The 16,452-nt window shown below is 27.5% G+C and overlaps 1 protein-coding gene across 1 annotated transcript in view; it reads left to right on the plus strand.

Moving 5' to 3' along the window:
• The window catches only part of LOC107452877 (acylglycerol kinase-like protein Mulk), a 28,600-nt gene continuing 12,148 nt past the window's right edge, over window positions 1-16,452 (plus strand). Inside the window, exons 1-8 of the mRNA XM_043047378.2 lie at window positions 1-192; window positions 2,428-2,467; window positions 3,925-4,004; window positions 5,066-5,141; window positions 7,524-7,616; window positions 8,439-8,474; window positions 9,490-9,581; window positions 13,452-13,521. Of these exons, the coding sequence (XP_042903312.1) occupies window positions 83-192; window positions 2,428-2,467; window positions 3,925-4,004; window positions 5,066-5,141; window positions 7,524-7,616; window positions 8,439-8,474; window positions 9,490-9,581; window positions 13,452-13,521 (597 nt within the window). The 5' untranslated portion in view covers window positions 1-82. The remainder of the gene's footprint in view (window positions 193-2,427; window positions 2,468-3,924; window positions 4,005-5,065; window positions 5,142-7,523; window positions 7,617-8,438; window positions 8,475-9,489; window positions 9,582-13,451; window positions 13,522-16,452) is intronic.

Here is a 16,452-nt window from a genome sequence, read left to right on the forward strand (position 1 = left end):
AAGCATTATTTTAAATAGCCATCGCCATCCTTAGCATAAATAAAAACACAAAAGCCGGCCTTCCTACATTCTTATTATAAATATGGCTAAACTTATTGAATTTGCTAAAACTCTTCGCCGTCACTGGAAAAAATCAACATTTTTCTTTGGAGTATTGGCATATGGCTCTTCTTATGGTTTTGATCGTTACAAGTGAGAATTTTGAGAATACTTTTTACCTAAATGGGAAAGTATTCAATATTCACTTAAAAAATGCTTATACATTAAATCGTATTTTTCTGCTCGTTTTTTTTAAGTAAATTATTTCTTTAACCAAGCAAGGCAAATGAAAATTCCGTTTGGTAATAAATCACTAATAAATTTAGAAATCATTGGCCCCTAGGCACAGAACTGTTGGGCGCCCCATTAGTTTTAAAAATTACGGGTTGTTCATTTAAAAAAATACTTTTAAACTTTTTATGACATAAGTAAATTATAATATATTTGTGCATACATATTTTTCCATTTTTATTTGCTCATAATTGAAGTAGACAATTCTCAAGGGAAAATATTTGTAAAATTTAGAGTTCCTCCCAGGCTTTATAATAAATCAGGCCAAAATTTGGAAGATTTTTGTTCTTTGCAGTTTAAAAGCCTTTTTTAGTGTATATTTCTTGTCAATATAATGTTACTATTTCAATGTGTTACTATATACTTGCAAGATTTATTTCAAAATCTAAGAAAAAAGTTCTTGACATTTGAAATAATCATAATGATGAAACTGAATTACTTCTAAATATTATCAACCTTCAATTAAAAAGAAAGTAATAGGTACAAAATAACACGAATGACCTTCATCCTTTCTAAAATTTCGTATAGCGTATATACAATCGCACAAAACAAGTGTGTAGTGCCACAATCAAACAGCAAAACTCCCAAATAATACATGGCAGACTTCCAATCGCAACAGATTTTTATTTAATTAACGGTCGTGTAAAAACGTGATAAATTATAACACGCATCGACGAATTTTGCTACGCCCCAGTTTTCTCGGGATAGTAAATATTTGCAATATTAACCTATAATTATAATAATTATAACATAACCGAGTAAACTTGGATTATCAAGGAAGTGGTAAAACTAACATAAAATGATGATTAAAGCCTCCCTGTGTATGCGAGAAATTGAATGCATGTGTTTTGGAGAACATAATCTGCTCTTCTGACAACAACAAAAAATAACAATAATAATAAGTTTATTATTAGTCAGTTGTTAGACCATTAACTGTTGCTCCTTCTCACTTAATCCTTATTTGATAAATGTATTAATCAACAACATAATAATTGTCCAATATGGAAGCACTTCTATTTTTTAAAAGTAAAGAATTTTTTTCATAGTACAGTAAAACTTGTGTAAGTTGACCACTTGTGGTGCATTGTTTTAGTGGGCAACTTATAGAGGGGGTGGGTCATTGTTTACTTTTTCGTTTCCTATATCATGTTGCTATACATTTAAAAAAAATTTTTACTTGACTTAAAAATTTTATTTAGCAAATAGCCAAATGAATATCTTAAGAAATGTGTTTAAACCTGAATGAACTTCAATTTGTTACATATACATAATTCTAATATTTAACTAACTTTTTTTTAAAAAATATTTCGTTAGTTCTGCATGTGAAGTGTTTAATAAAATTAATTTCTTAAAATATCAGAACACGAATAAAAGATCAAAACATATTTCAGAGCATTCATTTATTCAAATGCTCACTATTGCAACTGGAAGAGCAACTTTTCAACTAACACACCTGTTTTCAATGAATGAATCAAAGAAATGGTCAAAAGCTGACCCCTTACAGTTTCTCTAGATGGTCAACTGACAAAAGGGTTTAGATTAGCTTTTTACACTATTTCACCAAACAAGTGACATTTTAACATACATTGCAAAATGACAGAAAATTTTCTGAATTTTTTTTTTCTGGTCAACTAATGAGGGTTTAAGAATAGAATTTCATAATGCTCCTAGACAAAATGGACTTTTTTCAGCGGTCAACATACAAGATAGACAGGTGGTCAAGTTACAAAGGTTTTGCTTCTTTATATTATAAGGAAAAATTCCGTTCTTGATAATTGAGGTCAACTTATGCTGGTGTCCAACTTACAAGGGTGGTCAACTAAGCAGGTTTCACTGTATTGTTTTAAATATTTTCATTTTACTTTCTTTAAAATCTTTATTATTTATGCTTTATAATGACTAATCTGTAAAAGCTCAAAATAATGTATAATACTGTTTTTGAATATTTAAAAAATGAGAGCCATAAGTATTTATGTGTTTTATACTTTATAAATACCTATAATTTAAAAAAATTATGACGAAAAACTCATATGAAAACTGTGATTTTGATCTTCATACTTTTTTTACATTTCATTTTTTTTTTCCTTTTTTTTTCAGAACATTTCAGATGATGAGAGCTTATTGTGAAGAAGCAAAAGTATGTAAATATTTTTTTTTCAATTAGATTCATGTTTTATACATTTTTCTTTCATTTCACACTGTTGTAGTCTGTAATGTGATCACTTTAGGATACAATGATTTTAATAACATTAACTGATTGATAAAAATAAACAAATCACATAATTAGATAAAGTTACCAACTTAAACTACATGTACTGAGTTTGAAAATAAAATGAAGAAAAAAAGTTTTTTATTTATCATTGTTAAAAAATTGATAAGTAACATAAAAGTTTAAGTTATTTATCAATTAATATTTTTTTTTCTTTTTCTATTTACTCTTTTTGAAAAAAGATTCATAAGCAAATTGTCTTTTAGCTAGCCTTTAATTATTTTTCAAAAGATTTAAATTTTTCGGTCATTTTTATAATGAGTGAGTGATTACTTTGTGAAATATGCACATAATATTGAAAGACAAATTCAGTTATTATATAATATGACACTTTTTGATAAATTTTAACGATCATAAGTCCCTTTTGAAACTCAAAGTGCCTTTTTCCGAGAGGAAGCACCATGACTTTTTATTTCTAGGGAAATTTTTGCACCGAGATATACAGTAGATATAACTGTATATAACTTTTATTAATTAATAATCATTGCACAGTGCAAAAAATGAAAGGAAAAAACAGAATATTTTCAACTTTTCATCTAATCATTAGATTGACATGTACTTATGTAAAATTTTATTGATTCATTTGTATAGCCTAAAATATGCTTTCACATGGTGCGTAACGTTTTTAAAAAGTGCTTAAATGTGCTGTTTTCGATTTTAGTGTTTTATTAGCCCTCATAGGATATTTTTAAAAAGTACTTTATTTCCCTTTTCGAAAACGAGATTTTTTTCTTCACCATGTCGATTTTCGTGACATATTATGCAAGAGCATGGTTTCCAATCATTCTATTCAGCGTTTTCAAAATTTATTCAACCACAATCCATTTCGGCGTATAAACGGGCCAATCATGTTACATGTTTGATGTAATACTTGCCTATCCGCATGTGCGTCTACTGAGCTGCATTAGGTGAGATTCTTGTTCAACTCTGCTGCATTTTGCAAGATATTCTCGATTTCAGACTTCCTTTTCCACCCTCTGAAATGTAACCGAAAAATCTCTCTATGTTTTTATGGTGGCTAATATAATCAAGAAAAGAGTTGTTTGTAAGAAACTAGTTCTTTTATCACGATAATGTGAAGTCTTGGAAAATTATTTTGCATTTTGTTAATGTATGTGCTTTTGTAATGTGCTTAAAATGTACTTAAAAGGTGCTTATTTTTTTATTGAAATATTTGACTACACACCCTGTTTTAAATGTATGCAGTTGACAACTGTTTCTGAATAAGCATTTTTTTTTTTTTACAATGAGTTAGGATTTTTTTAACTCTCATGTAGCATACTGTGTGTTTCATTTATTGATTTTTTTTTCCAAACTTTTTTTAGGAATATGGGGAGAAACCTTTACAACAGATGTCAAAACCAAAACATGTGACTGTGATTTTGAATCCAGAAGCTAATTATAAGTATTTAACAATTCTCCTTCTTATTTCTTTGTAGAAATTAAACTGTCATTGTTTTTTTGTTTGTTTTTTTTCATCACACAATAACTACTTGTCAGATTTTATTTCAGAAGAAAAACCTGATTTTTTTTTTATTAATACACCATTTTTACATTTTATTTACTTGAAATTGTCTGAGTTTTATTATATTTTGCTAATTTTTTTATTTAATATCTGCTCTGTTTTCTTCTGTTCTCAACAAATAAATAATTCAGTGTCTTAATAAAATTCTTTGTTAAATAGTTTGATACAAATACTGACCTGCAATCAAAACTAAATAGACGTATGTAAATACCCCCATGGACATTCTTACATTTTGTTGATTCATTTTAAAAATTAACAAGCTTGTCTAAACTATTTAAAAATCAAATATCCCAAATGAAACTCCTCGTAATTCAAATTGGTGTTACTTAAAAATCAAAAGTCTTCTTTTAGTGTTTACACATCTTTGAAATCCAATATTGTGATTTGTATTCAGGTCATTTTAAAATTAAAAAAAAGAAAAATTCGTGCTCGCATGATTTAAAAAATGGAACATCGCAATTTGTATGCGTGCATTTTTAAAATCCATTGTCTTAATTCACATTCGAATGATTTTAATATCAAGTTTCCTTTAATATGAAACATACCTGATTTAAAAGTTTCACATTGCAATTCATATTCAGATGATTTAAAAATTATATATCACAGTTTGTCTTAAAATTTCTATATCGCAATTCATATTCACCCATCTTTAAAATCTTAAATTGAATGAATGAATAAATACAATGTATGTAATTAATAAAGATTTTGCAGAAATTTAAACATTTTTTTTCCGGAAAGTAGATATCTCTCATGCTGTTTGTCCTAAATTTTGCTTCTACAAACTAGTGACAAATCTCACTAATTTGATGTGCTATTCAGTTACATTTTTGTATAAAATTGCCAGACCATTTTGAAAATTTTATATAATTGATAGACATATGTTTGTTAGATATATTTGATAGACAAGTAATATCTTCTTATATTGTGTTTTCTTCCTACAGGAAAGCAAACATTCAATTTGAAAAATTTGTGGCCCCTTTGCTTCATTTAGCAGGTTTTAAAGTTAGTGTATTTCAGGTAATTTAAATTTTTAACATACCATTTAATTACATAATAAGTTTTATTTATAGTATTTGACACGTAAGCGTACAGCTCTATTGTTTAAGTTTTCCAGTAGTTTAGTATTAAGCCAGTTTTTATTTCTAATACTGTTGTCATGTCTTAAATTTATAATTCTGAACTTTTCATGATTGTAGTTTTAAAAAAAAATGCAACAAAAAAGAACATAGAAAAAAATACTCATGATTTTGAAATATTGCTTTAAAAAAAAGTAATAACAGAAATTATAAAAATGTTTTGTTATTCCTTAAATAGACATCATTCATTAAAAAAAAATTTATATCTTATTTAATTTATTAAAGTTTTTCTTAATTTATTCTGAAGAGGTAAGTTGTGCCTTTTTCCTTGCCTTCTATATATTAATTTCCTAGTTCAGTATCCTTTTAAGTGATAATTTTTTTTAATATTTTCAATTATAGAAGCCAAACTAAATTTCTATTAAACTATTTGCAGTGTTGCTTTTTATGAAACATTTTGCTAAGTTTAACTCATTCATTTCTGCAAGTGAACAGTGAGTTATTTGTGATTTATCTGTGTAATTTACAAATCTATTGTTGCATAGCCATTTAAATCTTCTAATTTATTGCTGTGCTGGCAAAGATATAGCGATTCTAAGTAGAGAAAAAATAATATCAGAGCTCTTTTTAATGTGGTTCATCCATGACTTGTTATGTGTTGCCCCTACATTCCTAAAAAAATAATATTAAAGTGGAAAATTATGAGTTGGTTAGTGAAATTCTGTTAGGGTTTACCAAATAAAGCATGAACTTAGGTAATTGTGTAAGAAGTAGTGCAATGCCAATTGCAGTGCCACTATTCAGGGTTATAAAATCAGATAAAGGATTGCACTGCAGAGTGATTATAACTTAATTAAAGATTGGTGTGAAAGTAGTTAAAGTGAATGTTAAGTGCTAAGATGAATAAGGCAAATGTACTAGAAAATAAGTAATAGTATGATTTTTAGAGGTGGAAAATAAGCAATTTAGCATATAACTTATATTTATGCCAAATGGTGTCTAGGATAAACAGTTGTAAACAAATAGTTTGTAAATGTAAAAGTTTTCCTGAAAAATGTGCATCAATATTGGATTTGTTGCAATCAAATTCAAGAAAATATTAATATCTCCCATAAATTCATTACTGCTGTTGATGAAAATATTCAATTAATTTGTGACACCACTCCTGCATGTTGTCTGATATGAGTAATTGAATAGTGCTATCAATCATTTTCTACCTAAAAAAATATTACTACTTTTATTTTATGTGAACATCCTTCTTAGGTTGAATTTACATTCTCTTTAAATGATCTCTTGTTTATTGGTTAATTAATTATGTGCAGTGTTCAAAGTCATACCTTCCTTGATAACACGTCCCGTGGCAAAATCGTGGTGACACGGTGACATTGTCACAGAATGATATTAAGTTCTTGTTGAAAGATTTTTCCTTTGGAAAGTAAAAAATTTTAGTTTTCTTTTATGCAGAAATTTTTTGCAAAAGATTTAATCTTTTCTTCACAAAATTACATTCAAAAAATGCCCTTCTCGCACAACTGAGTGGGAAAAAATTCTTTGTGGTTTTTCTGTTCTCATTTGAGAATAATGAAAAATAAAGAATAATGAAGTAAAAAATTTGATTTTCTCTTTTATTAGAAATTTTCGTTCCATTTTTTTTATTGCAGTTATTACTTTTAATTTCCACATTTTTTTAAGTAATGTATTTTTGATACGTTATTATTTCTTAGAACAACTGAATCTCGAAATAAAAACACGCATGCAGTACCCCCTTTTTACAGAGACCGATTCGTGTAATTTCGCCGTCAATCTTTTTTATGGTAGTTACTGCTGTTATTTTTTGTAATTTTTTTTAAATGTGATTTACATAATGCAAAAAATATATAATTAGTGCTTTTTTCCTCCTACAAAATGCGAAAATATCACCTTTAATATTAGAATCAAGAAATATTACATTCTTAAATAAAAATATTATTTTATCAGATTTTTTTTTTAAGTCGACGCTTCGGTGACTTTAAATTAGTAACATGTATATTTGTTATTATTAAAAGCATCTTGCAGAAAAATATTATTAGTACTAGAGATGTATGTCACAGAAAGCCCAAAAAAATCACTTCTTATTGGGCCACCCTAATATGTGCTAGACTAAGAAAGAATCAAATTTCATTAATAAGAAATGAGGTTTCACAAATTTTAGGGTGCCCCATTCCATCTACCATTCTCTGCTTTAAAAGCAACTCTAAAAAAAGTTAAATTATATTTAATGAATTTTATATTAAATGTGTTTCTACTTGTGAGTTTGAAATTTTTAGTTTCTATTTTGTTTTAGACAGAGTTTTCAAAGCAGGCTGGAAAGTTGATGGAAATAATGTCCAACACAGATGCAGTTATAGTTGCAGGAGGTGATGGTACACTCCATGAGGTGTATTCATTTTAATATTATTCTTTTCATTTTAATATTATTCTTTTCATTTTAGATTGTTTCTAAATCTGTATCAGTTATAAAAGTTTTTTTATTTATTGAAATTTGGTCTTATTCAGTTTTTTTTATCAAAGTTTTTTGTAAGAAATTGTTTGAAAAAAGTTGATTGATCTACGATGGCTAAGTGGTTAAGGCATTGAGCTGAACTTGAGTGGTTAAAGCATTTGCCGAGGTTTGACCCTCTGTGGCAGCTTGAGGCCTGCCCAGCTTCAGATTGGTCTGTACCAACTTGTCTGGGAAATAAAAGTGATTGGTGCACGTTGCTGACCTCTCTGTCACCAGCATGACCCTAGCCTTGATTTCCATGATCCCCTGATCCTGTACGGGTTGCTGTGGAAATGCTTCACATTTTTACTTTAAAAAAAGTTTATTGAAATTTCTTTAAAATGTTAGAAAATATTTATATTTTAATAATTATATATCACACTTAAATAAAATAAAACTTTTTACAAAAACCTTTACATAATCTTTTTCAATTATTTTGTTTTGATATATGTATGGAATTTTATTATTTTAACGTTCCAAGCTTTTTTATACTGAAATTCCACTGCTGTTCTTTATTTCCCATTGAATCACTAAAAAAAGGCTGGAAAGTCACAAAATGTGTCAGAAATCTTTTTTATTATTATTATTTATTTAATAATCTTGTAATGATAAAAAAAAATGTTTTCATTTTAGTTTTTTTATGTCCTTGTTGGTTTTAGCTATGTGTTCTTTATATTATTTTTCTTTTAATAATAATGCTGATTTAAATTTAATTAGGTTGTAACAGGGCTCATGAGTCGTTCGAATGAGGAAGTAAGTTTTAAAATTTTTATATGTTTTTTTTTTTATGAACGCTAGTGAAATATTTTATTAATTATATAATATGGAATCAAAATTGATTTGTTTTTAATATAAACTATCAAAATTGAATATATTACGTTTTAAATAATTAACTTAGTTAAATAAAGTTTACTACATGGTTTTTAATTGTGTTACATAAAAGGAGTCATTATTCTTTTCACATTTTTTTAGTAATTAATAAATAGAGGTGATTATTTATTTTTATATGCATTTTTTGTTTTGTAACTAAAATTATATTATTCCATTTTAAAATTTTTATATTTTACTTTAGGGAATGCCAATAAAAATATTTTTAATTAAATCAATGTAAACAATCTCAAACTAAAGATTTTTTTAAAATTTAATTATTTAGTTAAGACTATTGGCTATTAGTTATTGCTACACTGTTTCTAAAATATGTTAATTAAAAATGTTCATTGTTTTTTTATTATTTTTTTAATATTTAATTATAGAAGTGTTTCTTGAATTTTCTATACATGTTTAATTTTACAATATTTTATTATTTTTCAAACTTAATAGTTCTCATATGTCACATATATATTTGTTGAATGCATAATCATCTGTTTTATCCCTTAAAAGCTAATGAGTTTGAGTTGAACCCTTAAAGCCACCAGATGGGAGTATTTAAATTCCTAAAATTGAATTCCCTTATTAACTATACTTAACAGGCCTAATGTTAATGGTTAATGGCCATAATTAATGGCTAATTTGTATTTAAGAATTTCCTTCATAAATTTGAATGAGAAATATTATCTATAACCAAATAACATACTTAATATTTTTAAAATGTCTCTTAGTTTAAGATTATGATTCGGATCTGTTGTTTTGTTACTAAATTGAACTTTTCCAACAAACAGCTGCAAGTTTAAACTAATTCATTTCTTGTTGCTTCTGTGCACTGTTTATAAATGCTAAATTCATTAGTTTTTGTTACTTTTCTTAGGATGTTTAATGTTGATCTTTCCAGGAAGAACAGTATCCTTTAGGAGTAGTTCCACTAGGAAAAACAAACACTGTTGCTAAATATCTATTTGGGTCTAAATCATCTTCTAGTGCACAGTAAGTTTCAATGAAAGGTGTGTTTTAAAATTTTTCCTTCATATATTATCAACAAAAAAAAGATATTAAAGTGCTCAATAGCTAGAAAAAAATAAATTCCACTAGTCATCAATTTATTTTCAAACTCACTTAAAAAAAAGTTTCGTAAACTACCATAATTTTCTTACCGCTGTCCTGTGTGGATCTTTTGATAGATAATATGATCCCCATGGCAGAATTTTTTCGGGCTTTCTGTGACATACCTCTCTAATTGTTCCTGAATCATATAGATGGTCGCACCTTTTAAAAATTTTTACTCATTGAATGTTTTTCTGTTTTATTCTTTCAAGTTTTTCAAAAAAGGGATCAGCACTTGATTTATTTATAATGTTTTCTTAATGATTTGGTGATTTATATTTTATTTTGATGTGGTTGTTCTAACTGTAACTTTATCTTCATTTATTTTTCTTATTTGTGGGCATCTCTTTATCATGTATTAGTTTGTGTACTTTTAGTTATTATTTAGACTTATTTTGTGATTATTTGTCATTCATTTTTCTTTGCATTTACATTTCAATTTTTCTAATTTGTTTTTTCTTATGTGATTTTCCATCATGGGACCTCGGGAGCACTGTCAGTTTTTGGTTTCACCAGTTACAACAGAAAGGCTACTGTGTGTGTTGGCAGGCAGCGTGTCTCCTTGATGAAATGCTAGCACACATATTTAAATGTTACTTACTTTTTTTTTCTTTTTCTGAATTTGTAAATTAGAGTCATTCTTTGATTAGATACCTCTCTAATACTAATATCTTTCTACAAGATACTTTTAAAAATAACAAATGTACATGTTACTAATTCAAAGCAACACAAGTAAAAAAAAAAAAGAAAGAAAACTTTTTTAATTAAATATGTAATAGTTTTTTATTCTAATATTATTATTCTTGCATTTTGTAAAAGGAAAAGACACTAATTTTTCTGTGTTTCATAAATCATCGTCCCATGAAAAAAAAGTGTGAAATCCATAGCATTAACTACCGAAAAAAAGGATTGACGACAAAATCTTGCAAATTGGACTCTTCCAAAAAGGAGTTACTAAATCTGTGTTTTCATTATGAGATTCAGTTATAATAAATAATACAGTATTAAAAATATTCAATTTTAAAAGCTATGTGGAAATCAATAGTAATAATTGCATTAAAAATAGAATGGAAATTTCTGCAGAAAAGCAAACCAAAACTTTTTACTTCATTAGTCTTTATTTTTCATTATTCTCAAATGAGAACAAAAAAAAATCACAAGCATTTTTTTCCCACTCCGATGCACGAGAAAAGCATGTCTTAAATATAATTCTGAATAAAAGAAAAAATCTTTCGAAAATTTCTGCAGAAAAGGAAAACTAAGTGTTTTATTTCCCAAAGGAAAAATCTTTCTACAAGAACTCGGTAATGTTCTGCGGCAATATCGCCGTGTTGCCAGGATCCTGTCACAGGAAATATGATAATATGTTGATCCAAATATGCATAACGTTATCTGTAATTATAGCATGAACAGAATATTTAGAAAAAAGTGTATTTCATATAAATTATATATTATTATTATCCTATTAAAAAATCACCTTAATTTTTACTTGATTTTTTAATTGATGAAATCCTGACAATTTTTTTTTTTTGCTAAAAAGCTATTTATGGTTGAAGTTTTTGAAAATTAACTAAGAAGAAAATTATATTTTAATATTTAAAGAACTGAACCAGCTGATAAATAATTTGAGCAAGTTTGTATCTCTTGACTGCTGTAAAAAATGAACTAAACGATCAGCAGAGAATCTTTTACTTAAATTGGAAACAAAATATTAATAATGAAATTCAAATAACATTTAAAAAAAATCAAACTGCAAGTAAAAAAAAAATTTCAAACTCAATAAAAAAAGTAAGGTTTGTGAGAAAGTTCCATTGTCTTTCTCTTTTACAACCCCTATTTTTTTCAAATCTCTTTCATCATTGAAAGTAATAAAAATTGAAGAGAAAATTACTCTAGAGGCACAGCTATGATTGTTTAACTGTATATTTCATCTTTGCTGTAAAGAATTATCTGAGCTTTAGAATGGTCAAATATTTTTAAAAGTTATTGAACTTTCTTAAATGTCCCTTATTTGGAAAATTTTTTCCACCTTGATGACAAGTATAAACCTTAATAAATAATTCTCACTTGTTGCATAAGCCCAGATAATCATAGATGATTGTGCTCTGGATTTTTTACTAGCCGTGATCCAGAAGTTTCCGGAAATCCAAAATCCAAAAGTTTCGAGAAATCATCGAACACATTTATGTATAAAAAATCTTGTATATTTTATTTATAAATATTAGAACTAGAATTTATACTTGGCATGTCTCTCATTTGTTAATATTTTTTTCTGGTAGAATAACAAATGTGATTAGAGATAAAAGTAAACTTATACATAATTATTCATATAAATTATGCTGTATATAATTTGTTTAGATTTTATGTTTTGAAAATATCAATGATTTAAATTTATAAAGACATAATTTATTTTAAATGTGTCATTAAGGATTTTACTCAAGAAATTTTCAGGATTTTCGAGTCGAGCTCACAATCATCCCTGGATAATGCAGTAACTTTTTAAACATTAAAAAATTCGATCACAAAACAGTGGCTTTTCTTCCTTTTTATGCTCTTTTCAGAATTAAAATAGAGAACATGGGCTGACCTAGCAGTCATAAATAATTGTGTCATTGTAGAAACAATTGTTGAATTATTGTAGAATATAACATTGTTAAACATTGTAGAATGGAACCTAAACATTTAGAATGAGTTGGATCCAATTTAAGCTTTTAAAAAATGGAGGAAACTCTGCAAGTTTTAACTGCAAATCTACACTTTAATTGGTATTTAGAGAGACCATATGCTGCTTTCACAACTAATCTAAGGGTTGACTTTTAACATTGCAATGTATTGTCAAAAAGTTTCAATAGTTTACTGTATATCTATCTAACTTAACCTTCTTATCTTTCAAACTTACAAATTCAGTAATTATTCTGTAGTTATAGTTATCAATAATGATTTGATTCATTCGAACCAGTGTGAACATTTTTAGGTTGAAATCTATCAGTGTTCGACTCCATTGCCATTTTGTTTTGAACCTAACCCAAAAGAAAAAGAGAACTCAAGAATCTAGCATTGGTACACTCTAGCTTTTGTGGATTACTTTTCCATGGATTTGTATTTACGTCGCATGGAGAGGAAAACCACAAAACCTCCTAATGGATTCTAACTCGTTAATTGTTTACCACTTAGGCTGTTGTTTTCAGCACTGTGGTCAGTGTGAACCGGGAGAAGAATTTGTGTTGACCAGCAATTGCTGGGATTGAAAAATTGGGTAGCCTTCCCTGAGACACTACAGTTCTATCAATAATGATTTCATGTTCAGTATGCATTGCTACAATAAATGATCATGATATTGTTGTATTTTATACACTTATATGTACAATCAGTAGCCAGAGACGTGTATAAACCAGAATCTGTCATTCCTACGTGTTGACAAATTCGATGATACCCCTATGACCAATAAGTAACATTTACTTTTCATTCTTGCTTTGTGAAGTTAAACTATATTATAGTTTGTCTATGATCAGACTCCCCCTGCCACAAAGTCTGAGGGTAGCTTCTCTTCCCTCTAAGGTAAGCGCAATAGAACGGAGAAAGGGTTTAACTTTTTTTTCACCCACACCACACACCTACTTGTGATAGTTATAACCCATTGCCATAACCACCACGGGTCCAGGCGAATGGCTAGGGGAGTTCCTACTTTAGACAAACTATAGTTGAATGTTGATTCAGTGTGTGTACAACTGAAATGTTTTTACTTTATTATAGGTTAATGGCTGAGGCTACAATGGCGGTCATACGAGAAAACACTGTTGCTCTAGATGTATTAAAAATTCAGGTAAATGAGTATTATTATTGTTTTCAAAATTATTTTTAAAAAATGAAACTTGCAAAAACTTATGTAAATACTTTTACATTTAGGGACCTTAAAATAGTCGATTTGCAGCACCCTATATTTCAACCAAATATTAACTTGAATGAACTAAATAACTAGCATAAGAAATTTTACAGCTTTTTTTTCAAGCTAATTTATGGGACTTGTGACATTAAAATTTCGAACAATTCATTTTTTAAAAACAATTTTATTTTAATCAAAGCCTTTTCAATATGTATATAATTCAGAGATTTAATTAAAAATTATAGATGTGAGCAATTTAAAATAATATAATTAATTTTTCCATTGAGAAAGTTGAAAACCTACTGTTATTTAATTTTACTAACAAAAAACAAATTCTAAAAAATTTTTTAAGACATATAAACCCTACCCTTATTATACTAAAGAATAATTAAATTATTATTCATTAATATTAAAACCAGGGTTGGGGAGTCAGAGAAATGTGTCAGACTCTCTTGCAAGTTAAGAAAAAACCATTATCTTTATAGAGACAGCCTGTTTGCATCTAAGTGAATGCCATATCAGCATATCCAACTCTTGAAACGATGTTGCTTCACTTTGCTTACTTTCTTAAATCATGTGAAAGGAGGAAATTAAAACTTATTATTTGTTAATAATGTCATGTTAATAAGAATTAATAAAAATGATGTCTAAAAATCATAACAAATGTACGTCTTTCTGTTCACACTTAAAGATACTGATGAAAGAATAGTAGATATTGTTTCTTACAGATGATTTTCTTCTCCATCCTTGCAAAAGTACAGAAATTATTTCTCTCATACTTGATTTGTTAGAATTATGTCAGTGAAAGATGCGCTATTTTTAGTGGTCCGATCAAATTCAATGTTCAAAACAACAACGTTATATAGTTGTTGTTTTTTTTTTCAAAAGTGGATGTTCTCTTTATTTATTGAAATATGTCTTCAAGTCTTGGATTTCTGTAAGACTAGAAAACTATAACCCTTTTTTAATAATTATACAACATATATCATAGAGGCATACATTAAATTTCTGTCCAGTGATTTTATTTTTTAAAAACTTTTTATGTTTTGTAAGCATTATTATGTAATTCGATAACTATATGCAGTCGCGGATGGTTTCTTAAATCCTAGACTGCAAGTTAAAAGAACAGAAAAATATATATTTGATCTTATGAAAATTATTTAAGCAAAGATTTATAATTAGTTAATAAAAGTATTAATTGAATGAATATTGTGACAATCATTATTTATCACAAACTTATTTGTTTGCACTTGATTGTTTTTAAGCCTGAACTATTGTAGAAGAATATAGAAAGTTATTGAAAAATCAGTATTAATTAATAAATCGGCTTTTAATCTATAAATTCCGAAACCAAATTTACTTAGCCTAGTTACTAAGTTGATTATCCCACTGGCGGTTTAGCAAAATTGGTAGAATGTTTCTCCCCGATACACTATTTCTTTATCTAAGTACATGAAATAACCGATTTTGCTATGCGGAGAAGACTGCAGGTTAAAGTACGACTTTTTACGTGCAGAACCGTCAGTTGGATAAAAAAAAAATATGCGAATGAACTTATTGTAATAGTTTATGAATATTTACTAAACAATTCTTTTCCCTTAAGATATTTATAGAGCTCTTCTTATAATGATTTATACAATTTTTAATATTTTTTTAACTGTTATGTAATAAAACTTTAAATAGTCTAATGGTGCGTAAAAAAGTAGAAATATGTAATTAGTATTTCCCTGAGATTTGGTTGAAATTTTAATTAATTGAGAATAAAACTCTCCGCTAAACATTTTAACTATCAACTCTGGTAAAAACTAAATTTATTGTGGTTTCTGGACTTCTTTAATTTAACAGTGTTATGTGACTTTTTCACATATTTCTATGTTATAACTACTTTGTCATATTTATGTTGTATAGCAAATTCATTATTTTTGAAGTTCTACCGTGAACTCTCGCTACTACGATATCCGATACAACAATAACTCCCTCTATTACGATTAATGTTCCGTGGTCCCGACAAACTTTCATATGAATTAATGTTGTCTTACTCTCAATATTAAGATACTCTCTGAAGCAATAAACCTCTGTAAAACAGTTTTTTTTTTTTCAAGTTTCAACCTCATTTTCTCCATTTATTATTAGTTTTCAAATAATGTAAAAAATCTTTTTTTATCATATTTTGCCACTTTTTCCATTATTTTCTGACAAGAAAAGACTCACTTCTGATCATCCTAAGAGTTTCCGTTCTTAGAACAGAAGTCACAGATGTAACATTCCTATCTGAGTCACAAATGACCACACACATCACATATACACCTGAACGAGAATTTTTTCCGTAGAGAGTGGGTGAGCACGATTCACAAACGAAAATCATTTTTGTACTTTGAACTCGATAAATACTTTGTCGAAAAAATGAATAAATTAGCAAAAATATCGGATTATTTTCAATAAAAACGGTTTTAAGATATGTTTTTGTGACCTTATTTTATTTCAATTGCTTTTAATATTTAATCATAATTGTCACTCTGGAAATTAATTTTTTATATAATAATATGCATTATTAATACATATAACCAGGGGTCGCATTCCCCCTAAAAATCATAAAATTCCTGAAACTATGTGCAAACCCTAAAAATCTGATAAAATTTTGTTGGTGTTCCTAAAAAATTAGAGTTATAGGCTAAATATAAATAAAAAAGCAATAATCTAAAATATAAGAATTTAACTACATTAATTAAAACTGTTTTAATTTTGCCACATGGGAATTCTGATCCTGAGAGAGGTTTTTCGATAAATAAAGCAATGCTTAATGTGAGTCACCATGAGAATACTATTATGTCTCTTAGACTAATCAAAGATACCATTCGAAATTATGGAGGA

The sequence above is a fragment of the Parasteatoda tepidariorum genome, chromosome 6, assembly GCF_043381705.1.
Source record: "Parasteatoda tepidariorum isolate YZ-2023 chromosome 6, CAS_Ptep_4.0, whole genome shotgun sequence".
Classification (NCBI taxonomy): domain Eukaryota; kingdom Metazoa; phylum Arthropoda; class Arachnida; order Araneae; family Theridiidae; genus Parasteatoda; species Parasteatoda tepidariorum.